Source organism: Austrofundulus limnaeus, unplaced genomic scaffold (genome assembly GCF_001266775.1).
Source record: "Austrofundulus limnaeus strain Quisiro unplaced genomic scaffold, Austrofundulus_limnaeus-1.0 Scaffold15, whole genome shotgun sequence".
Lineage (NCBI taxonomy): Eukaryota > Metazoa > Chordata > Actinopteri > Cyprinodontiformes > Rivulidae > Austrofundulus > Austrofundulus limnaeus.
The window spans coordinates 3,972,185-3,982,356 of NW_013952417.1; the positions used below are offsets into that span (position 1 = coordinate 3,972,185).

Consider the following 10,172-nt stretch of genomic DNA (forward strand, 5'->3'; position numbering starts at 1 on the left):
GTGTAGAATAAGAATAAAATGTAGAATAATTAATAATATTGATAAGAATAACAGTAGATGAATAATAAGAAGAAGAAGGAAAAAAAACAATAAGAACAATCGTCATCATCATCATCATCATCATCATCATCATCAGTGTTTCAGTCTGTACCTGTGCTCCTGGCTAAGACCTCCATCTTCCGTCTGTAGTCGTCCATGCTGCTGATCGGCACATCCCTGATTTCCTCTGTTTTCTTCAGTGGTTTGATTTGTGAGGTGGACTTGGTGATGGTTGCAGGTTGTTTTATTGCTGCTTTAAACGAAAATAAACAGGCCAGTTTCAGGTCAACAAAATAATGTTCTCTAAATGTAACACTTAATTTAATCTACCTTGCTTCGTTTTCATCTCTTTTAAATCCTTGTTCGGAGATAGACCTGCTCGGCAGCGCTGACCGAGGACGACACGAGGGGACAAGTTCACATCTCTTAAGGTGTCTATTTTGTTCAAAGACAAAAGTTTATATCAGTTAGAACTGATACTACAAGCAATACATTAGGTGACCTTGTTTTTAGATTAAGTTTGATTAACTTGGTTTTCTCTCAAATGTCAACCCAATCCATTTTTGTGTAACTAATGTTATGTGTGTGGTTCAGGGTTCTTTGTAAARGAGACTGCCTGTCTCAATGACCTGTCTGAATAAAAGTAAAWAAGATGAAACTCTAAGGAATTTAWGGTCAGAATACGCAAAACCAATACTACCATTTAAATTATCTGCATGCATTACCAGATAAAACTAAAGATGTGATGAGGGTGAAGAATGAAAAAGTAAAAGTTTTTTTTGTAACAAAAACTGAAAGAAGTGCAGATGGCTACACCTGCTTTATTTGATACATTATTCTTTGCACTTTCTTATTACTTTGTATGCAACTTTAGTTGTTGTTATTGTGGTAGAAAAATCAACAAAAATATGTCGATACTTCATAAGCCCAATTTTGAGCAAGTGTCCAAAAAGTCAATCTTAAAGATTTGGAAATCAACTGATACGACTTTGGTTTAATCAACAACTAAATATTCTTTCATGTCTAACCTTTGKATATTTTTGGTAGACTGCTTTCAATTGACAAATCCTCTTCAGTTTCCATTTTCTGTTCCGTGTTTTTCTCCTTTTCTTTGTCTGTGTCCGCCTCAACATCCATCTCATTTTCACTGACGCCGTCACCGACTGGGTCTCCAGAGTCAAACCGYTGCTTTTTGCTCGGGGACTCTGTTCAGTACAAAGAAAGAAAAAAAAGAATAAAGTTACAGCCACACAGCAGGATTATCTTGGTTGTTGTATCTGGAGAAATAATGGTTAACTAAAGCATCCTACCTTCATCATCCCAGCCATTCTCCTCATGTATAACTGCAGCAGAAGGCTGGTCTACTGACGGCCTTTTGGTCCGCTTCAGAGGACCCCTGGGCGTTGGRTCAACACTCAGTGCTGTATAAAAAAGAAAAGACTCAAGATGTTGCAGCAAGTTATCTCTGAATCCCAAACATGCTTACGCAAGTTGAACTCTGGAAAATCTGGAGGTCTTGCCACCTCCTACAATATATTTAATAAGTTTATAAATCGCCCTTTTTGATACTAGTTTCGACACAGTGGGCAGGGCACTAACTGCTGCATAACACTAAGTTCGGTCACCCTGAATGGATTTTTGAATCCTCTGAAAACAGTTTTGAATTGTTGAATTGTGATGGACGTTTCCGTACCTCATGTAGCAAAACCACTAATAAAGTCACACATGCTGATTACGATCAATTACAGGCTTAAAACTGTAAATTGAAATTAGGGTTGAATGATAAAACAACAACATTTATCACAATAGATATGTGATCAGTATCAATAGAAAATACATCCGATGGAACGTTGCTCCAGAACTGCGTGGCATTCTGGGGGTTGAAGGCAGAAGAACGGTTTAAATGCCCGACCGCTCAYTTTCAGTGGCGTTTCCATAGCAATCTCAGCTTTTGTACCAAAAGATGTGAGAGCTTGGCCGGTTTGAGCATGCACYACTACAAAATGGTCTTTAATAGTAAAAGCATGCTAAGAGCTTATGGAGATCCTTTCGGGGCCCCACCACTTAGTTTGTGAGCCCAAACTTTTGGGGAAAATGTATCTCAACTTTCCTTGAATATGTTCAAACCCAGTGTGTAACTTGCTCTAAAGGTAATTGGCTTACAATGGTGTATTAGGGCCATTTTTGCAGATTACAAAAAAGGAGGAGTAAATCTCCACCAAAAGACTCAGGGGGGAAAAAGAGTTAACAAAACTCCATGACTGTCAATTTCCCCAACTTGTGATGACACATCCTGTTTATGGAACTGTATATTTCAAAATAAAAGCCTATGAATAATTTCAATTTTCATTTTCTGTATACATTATTATTATGTATGCTCCTATCGCTTCTGTCACTCCAATTCTCTTACCTATCCCTATCCATCTGGACTTACTTAATTTGTTCATAAAATGCATAGAAAGTGATGAAATCTGAAGTTTCACGAAMCAAACATATGTTTCARAAATCTCACAKTTGGTTTTAAATATTCTGCAYTGTAGAATAATCAAGTTGAAGTTTGAAGTATCTATGTATTGTAGTTTTAAACTAGAGGAAATTAACGTTGCTCATGGTAGTGAAAATAGGTGGACTCTCCCTTAAAAGAGAACAATTTCTGACTTTAAAATCAACTCAGACGGAGACTGACTTCCCCTGTCAAACGGCCTTATCTGTCGTCGGCTTATGTACAAACTTTAAAACCTGCTGCAGGTATCCTTTATTGGCTACAATTATTCTTTAGCTGGCTGTGTTTTTAAAATGTTACGTAGTTGATAATGCGCGAAAAATAAAATCGAATTAACTGCTCGCCGTACTCTTTGTTCTCTATTCAAAAACGTGCAACATTTATRAACATAACACAAGTCATATTAGTTGGAAAGATAAATATTTGAACATGGTCATTTGAATTAGCGTTGCTTATACGTTACAGCTTTTCTTAACTTTCAGCAAGCTAACAGGTAACAAAGCTAACTGATTTAACTACCATTTTGTCTTTTTGCTCACCTTTTCCGGACTGCCGAGTTGACCGTCTCACGGGGACAGAAGTCTTGTTTTTAGACATCCTGAAATCCACAGATTTATTTAAAACGATCAAAGTTACACAAAAACATTAATTACCCTACAATGCGTGGGCGACAACTTCCCGCTAACGTGCGTGCGGGGAAACAGTTCCGACAGGAGTCAGGACAGAGGTCCGTTCCGTTTGAAAGGTTCCGTCCGGGAAACAGAGACACTACTGAAGGTTCCGCTAAAATACTTGACACGCAACACAGAAGAGATAGTAGAAACTTTATAGTTAACGGAGATGTGATCACGGATGTCTGTTCTATGAGCTGGTAACTATAGTTTTATTTATTTTTCTTTTTTAGTCACATTAAGTTTTTGTTTTTAACTAAACTGAAGCACACATCTTTAAATGACGAACTCTTTAGCTTTGCTAATTGTCGCTAGCATCTTAGCTGCTGCTGCGATTTGCTATATTTTTTGGTTTGCAGTTAACACGCTAGATTATATACAAATTGGTTACAGGTTTAGGCATAATTTAGTTAGCATGTATTGGATTTATATGTTTCGTTAACGTCTCGTTTCTCACCTTACTGACTTAACCCGAACAGTTTCCTGCAATGCTAACACAGCTAGCACACAAAAGGCGCTCAGATTTCACATAACAAGTAGAAAAGAAATTTTTATTATTTAATTTAAGGTCGCATAATAAATGTTTTGTTATGCAGTGGATTTGTAAATATAAGTAGTCTTAATGTTTTAGAGTTTAGATAAAGACCTGTATGACATGTCAGGAGCTGTAGCTTTCCAACATCACTGGACTTTGAACACCCGGTGACAACAGACACGTGTAATCAAATCGATAAGCTTGCTACCAAGTTAGCTGATTAGCTTCATATATGTCTGATTTCTGTGTTCTGAAAACTACAGAGAGTCACTCGGAGGAAGTGAAACCACACAAAGACATGGCAGAGGAGCAGGAAGGCAAGAATATCACCTGTCAGGATCCAGTTATTTCTGGAACAAGTAGGTTTAAAATAATCTTAGACTCCAGTRAGGTTAGTGTATTTATATTTACAGCTGAATGTGTTTTTGAATAGATGACAAGAACGAAGAAACGCCGTCGGTTAATGAACAAATGGACCCCTGTCCGGATGTAAAGCAGCAATGTTCTGATGGTAAGTTATTCCAGAAAATGTAATGATTTGTTTTTATTGTAAATATGTTTGGATAACAATTTGGTTATCTGTCCAGATGCAACTTTAGCAGCCGCACCTGCAAATGAGGCACCTTCCAACAGCTGCGGAGAAGCCACAGGACATGTGGTTAATGGTGAGGGAGATAAATTAACTAATTCCTTTGAAATGAGAAGTTAAATGTTCGTCCGGGCAAAACATAATTTTGAACTTTTATTTTGTTTGTTTGGTTTAGCTGAAGGTGATCATTTGCAGAACACTGTCAGCGACCGTCTAGCTAAAGGTGAACGTCACGGCGATTGCAAAGGAGACTCAACAAAAGATGAGGACACAGCTGAGACCATCCCTGAGGAGCATTCCTGTTCAACAGGTTCCTACTTTTCACTGTTCTCCTAGTTTTCAAATTATTTTTAAGTGGAAAAAAATCTATATTTTGACCTGCAATCATTACCATTTATAAAAACTTTGATTTACCCCACTTTGTTTTCATAATCACATTTTAAAATTTTGTTTAATAATATAGAGCAGTTAATTAAAAAACAACCACAAATCCTTGGGCTGCGTTGGAAGTTAAATTGTTTTTGTTGAAACAGGAGAAGACACCATCATTAATACGGCAGATCCAGAAGCAGAAACCTTACAAACACCAGCCAGAGGAGAGGAGGAAGTAGATGGGCCTAAGGCTGAGATTAGAGAAAAATCACCAGCAGGCGAAGATACAAACAGTGAAGCAGAAGAAGGTGAGTTTTATATCGCAGAAGTCTCTTAAACAGGTGAACAATTGCATCCAGAAAATCTGAGAAGAGGGTCTCTGCAGTCACTGGCTGTGCCTCAATTCAGGGGCTGCATCCTCACGAGTGACGTATTTGTCAGCCACATACGTCGCTGCCCCGCGCCGAGTGCTGTCCCACTTTGAAGTCTCCTCCTCATGCGGCCCACAAAATCTCAGAAATCAAGGACACATCTGGGTATCCTTCCCGGCCGAGGACATCCCAGGATTCAATGCACCGACAGCAGACAAAGCAGAGAAATTAAGATGGAGGTTTTATTTTTATCAAGTCGGCATAGTTTGGAAATTCATCCTGGACCAAAGAATTTATTTTTAAATGTAAGTTTAGCAACTTAGCTGATGAAATTCATGCTGCAATAAGATCTTAAATAAAATGTAACTAAAAGTCTTGATACTGGAGCTAAAGCCAAATTATTAACTTTTTTTGTGTGTTTTTTTTTTTTACGTGCAACGGTTTTACTGTGAAATTATTCTTCCGGTGAAAAGGTGTGAATACGTGTCCCAACGCATTAAGTCACTTAGTAACGGGGTAGCGCGTGGTCACGCAAACATACGTCAAGCCGACGCCAAGTGAAGGCTAGACCGTCACATTTCACAGCAGTTTCATGCAGCCTACCCAGTCTGGGAAAGATGTGGCCCACATGGTCCAGGTGAGCTACACACTCATGAGTATATAGCCAGTGAATTGAGACACAGCCACTAAGTATAGGTTATTGGTGGTTCACAAAAAAAAGGGGGTGTGCATTACCAACYTGTAAACTAAACAAATCTTGCGATGCTAATGATATTGAGAAACAAACACCAAGATACAATTTTATGAGGAAAAACTTACTGGATAACTTCACCCTGGTGCCAAGAAATTCCCACAAAGCTGCCTTTTTTAATAATCACTTGATGAAAGTGTTAGCTAACAGTGTGTAGCATACTCTCCGCTCATTGGTCAGTCAATGAAACCCTCACTGATTGGTTGTACGCTAAGTGACAGCGACAAAATTTGAACGTTTTTCAACTTGTCACGTCACAAGCTCACGTGTGCACGTCTACGAGTGCGAAATTTCACATGCACTATTTTCACCGGTCGCTTAGCTGGAGGAGGGTGAGCGATTGTCYCCTCAACGCACAGGCTCCATAGGAAATGAATGGAGAGCGAGCGACGTCACCTCCCTTGAGTCGAGCCCTTAACAATTTGGCTTGGTCGAAAACAGCCAAAAAGCACCTATAATTTTTTAATATGAAGTCTTAACTCCAGACAAGAAGGTGCTATCAGCATGAAATTTGTTAAAGCTCCATCCATCCATCCATCCATTATCTGTTCCCTTTTATTCCTTTCAGGGTCACTGGTGCCCTTAACCAGCTGTCACAGTGCGAGGGGCGGGGTACACCCTGGACAGGTCGCACGTCAGCTTAGATAAAACTATTTTTTAAAATATGAATATTAATCCAAAATTCAGACAGGAGCGTGGTTTTTGTACCTATAATTTTAAATCAAATTATATTTACATGTCCACAATTCTAGCATTCCTTCATCTTTTAACTTTCCTCACAAGTCAATCCAACCCATATCCAAACAATTACAGTTAGGCCTAACTCCACCCACACAGCCAAGAYACTCACCCTATGTGCTGCAGAGACCCCTACTTTGAAAATCTTGGGATTCTGCACAAACATTAAAAAAAGGCTTTAAAGGGTGTATCTTTACACATGACTCAAAATGTCTGATTTATTTGTTCTGTTTTTTTTTCTCAGTTGGGTTTAAAAGCTCAGCTTCAGAAGAGGAAAGAAACAAACAGAAGAACAGAGTTTTACCACGGATACAAAAGGTGCCAGACGTAAGAGAAAATTATGTTGAAACTCTTGGCCCCAGCACTGCTGAGGCTTCTGACTCAACAATTCCAGAAGCTAAAAGAATTCATAAAGGTAATTATATGACTTTTTAATTAATTTATTTATTGTTGTGTTGATTATTAGCTAAATTATCCAAGTTAAAATACTCATTGTGGCTTAGCCTGTAAATTAGTAATGTATTATTGTGTTATTGCATGATACATAAAATAAAAAAGCTATTTCTTAAATAAAGTATATTCTTATATACAACATACTACTTCTTTTTATTTTAACAGGTCTCTGGATGAGTATAGTGATGGTTTTCATCGCTATCTTAATGTACTATGTCCTCCGGCCACAAGCTCTGCCTCCAAAAAAGGATTTGTGCCAAATAGAAATTTTCCTAAAGCAGATGGAAGAAATAAAGACTCAGTATCCTAACCAGCGTTCTGAGCTCTGGAACAGGAGCAGAATCCACCTAAAGAAGCACCTCCAGACTCCCCAGCCCACAGAGCCAGTGAGTCTGATCCTGACTGCAGGCCTTAGAGCTGAGAGGACGCTTTACTGCCTCGCTCAGAGCCTGGCCCACGCCTTTTCCTCGGCCCGCAACGCCTCCGTCCTGCACATCGACGGAGCCAGCAAAGCCTGGCAGGACAGCGACCAAGTCAAGCTGGACATCGACAGCAAGCTGCAAGGAGCGTTCGAGGGTGACAAACCTGTGGCTGTCATTCATCGCTTCGAAGAGCTGCCTCCGGCGTCCACACTCATCTTTTATCGCTACTGRGACCACGAGAACGCTGCGTACAAAAAGACTTTCCTCATCTTCACAGTGCTYCTGGGTGAGGAGGAGGAGATTCCCGCAGAGACTCGCCTGAGTGCTGTGGAGGAGATGGTGGACGACCACCTACAGAAGAAGTTTCTCTCTCGTGGCCCCCCTGCGTCTTTTGACAGGATGGATCTCGATAAGTACGGTGGACTGTGGAGCCGCATTTCTCACCTCATCCTGCCTGTGGCAGCAGAGAAAAGAAAAGAACTTGACGGGTGTTAYATGACAGAGACTCTCCTGTATAAGCCTTAAATCCAAGCACTAAATTACCACCTATCTGCTCAGTCAGAGGATTTTTAGCAGTGGTTTTAATAACCCAAAGCTTTCCTACAAAAATTTTAATGACACCTCATACAGATGAACACAATAATATTGACTCATTTTACAGTTGGATGTTTGAAAAAAAAATCTGTTATTTCTGATGAAGGAAAAAAAACACATTTGTTGTTAAAGGCTGAAGCACTTTACTTTTTTAGACTTTTTAATGTAATAAATGGGCAGCAAAATGAAGCTTTGTTTTTTTTTGGAACTTGCAGTTGAGTTTTGAACAAAGAGCTGCATTTTAAAGTTAGTGATTTATTTTATTTTTATTTTATAATTTTCCACAGTTGTTAATCAGCAGAGCAGTTTTCAGCCAAAGACAGGCAGATAGGAACACAGAGTAGAAATTAAGCCTCGGTCACCGTTTGAAAACTTTTGAAGTGTCTGTGACATCACATTTCTATGTTAAATTTGAATTCATTTTTGGAAAGAAAACATTGAGAACATATGGGGGGGGGGGGTCACGCCACTGAGATGAAGACTTGTTGAGATATTTACATGTGAAGTAACAGGAAGTGATGTTAAAGGGGAATGTCTGAATATAAACAGCATTGATACAACAGCCAGAAACAGACAGTAGAGAAGAGTCTGATGTTTCTTTAGAGCATTTAGAGTCACTATCAGAGAGACGAAGAGTCAGAGTTCAAACTATATTGTATTGGTAAAACCAAGACCAGAGAGTTCCATTAATTAAAGAGTTCCCCTTTGATGTCACTTCCTGTTTCACTTGGGCTGAGCCAAAATCAAAAGGTTAGATAAGAAAATGGGTAAATTCATGTGTGATGTCACGTTTCTTAAATATAAAGATGTTTTCTTTGACGTTTTGTATTTGAAGGGTCTGTATGTCACAGGCACATTAATGGGTAATGAAACAACACCCCTGAACCAGAAGTAGCAGCATCTGATGATCACACTTGTACATTTTATGTTCCTACAGTGTTTATTTTAGGAAATGTGACAAGTTAAAAATACTCTTGAATTAATTCTTTTTTTTTTCTTTTTGATTGGGAAACCTTTTTATTGTACTTCAGATTTAAACAAGGAACTCAAACCATAAAATAACACTACAGAATATTTCATTCTCAGAGTACACTTTGAGAATGACTCAAAGATCAAGTTTTACTACAAAATCCTATCAGAAATTTTAATTATTTAAATTTGAGCTATAGTTATTTTTGTGTTCAATAGAAAGACCTCTCTCTTACTTCCAAGCCATGCTGAGACCCCCACCCCCCAATTCCACACTACTCCCCACCTCTCCCACAAATTTGTTCAACCATTATCTCTATATCAAAATAATAAAAGAATAAAGTGAAAAGCTACGAACGTTTATGTTGAAAATTAAAAAAAGAACTCAGTTATACAGAGTTTTGTTATTCAAATGGACTTGTTTTCAGGATTTTCATAAATAAAAATTGATATTTTCACAACCTCTGAGCAGATAAGGTCCCCCACCCCTGTGCTCTCTGGCGCCCCCACAGGTTGGGAACCATTGGTTTCTTTAGTCAATTCTTAATTTTACTGACAGGCCAATATGCTAAAACTATACTATGCTCACTCCAAAAATATAATAAGCTGTAGATCTGTATCCAGTGATTACGTTCAGAAAATTTTATTAAAAACATCTTGAGTTTCTGGAATATTTTGCTAACAGACAAAGTAGACTTCAATAGTTAATGGCAAAGTTTTAAGAAAATACTTTACATGATCAGTTGAAATATGTGTTGGGGTCAAATGTCTGGGGTGAGAATCTTGAATTGGGTTGACTTCAGTTGTAGTTCTACCTCCAATAATTTCTTTCTGAGAGTTTAATTTAGATCTATCCATCCAATGGTTCATGAGATATTTTACTAACAGACAGACAAAAATATTAATGCCTGCCTCTCATTAGGTGGTGGGAGATGACACTTTAGTTTCATTTTCTATTTTCTGCCTTTACAAAAAAAAGTAAAATAAATATCCCTCCTTGTGGGAGTGCTTAACTCATTTTAATTTCTTCTTTTGTGTTCTGTTATAAAAGGAGATTTTACTAAATTATGCACAAAGTTTGTACCTCACAGCTAATGACATAATTTCAAGTAAAATGTTTCATCAGTAAATTTGAGTTGGATGAAGTTTGAATATATATATATAT

The 10,172-nt window shown here is 38.2% G+C and overlaps 2 protein-coding genes across 4 annotated transcripts in view; one reads left to right on the plus strand and one right to left on the minus strand.

Annotated features, from left to right (window-relative positions):
• Positions 1-3,245, minus strand: part of LOC106513899 (torsin-1A-interacting protein 2) — a 6,892-nt gene extending 3,647 nt beyond the window's left edge. Inside the window, exons 1-5 of one of the 2 annotated variants that reach the window (XM_014002948.1) lie at positions 3,082-3,245; positions 1,350-1,460; positions 1,068-1,244; positions 370-474; positions 152-289 (exon numbers count right to left, since the gene is read on the minus strand). In XM_014002948.1, coding sequence (XP_013858402.1) covers positions 152-289; positions 370-474; positions 1,068-1,244; positions 1,350-1,460; positions 3,082-3,139 — 589 coding nt within the window. In that variant the 5' untranslated portion in view covers positions 3,140-3,245. Of the gene's footprint in view, positions 1-151; positions 293-369; positions 475-1,067; positions 1,245-1,349; positions 1,461-3,081 lie in introns of both variants that reach the window. The other variant, XM_014002947.1, reaches the window with a different exon arrangement.
• A 75-nt stretch (positions 3,246-3,320) lies between these two features.
• Positions 3,321-8,227, plus strand: LOC106513901 (torsin-1A-interacting protein 2). Of its 2 annotated transcripts, none has more exons than XM_014002950.1 (8): positions 3,321-3,413; positions 4,012-4,107; positions 4,182-4,259; positions 4,336-4,413; positions 4,513-4,647; positions 4,871-5,017; positions 6,838-6,984; positions 7,188-8,227. In XM_014002950.1, the coding sequence occupies exons 2-8, from the start codon at positions 4,047-4,049 to the stop codon at positions 7,967-7,969; spliced, it is 1,428 nt and encodes a 475-aa protein (XP_013858404.1). In that variant the 5' UTR covers positions 3,321-3,413; positions 4,012-4,046; the 3' UTR covers positions 7,970-8,227. The 2 variants fall into 2 exon arrangements, with proteins under 2 accessions (XP_013858404.1, XP_013858403.1); XM_014002949.1 differs by having other exon boundaries at positions 3,322-3,413; positions 6,814-6,984.
• The last annotated feature ends 1,945 nt before the right edge of the window (positions 8,228-10,172 follow it).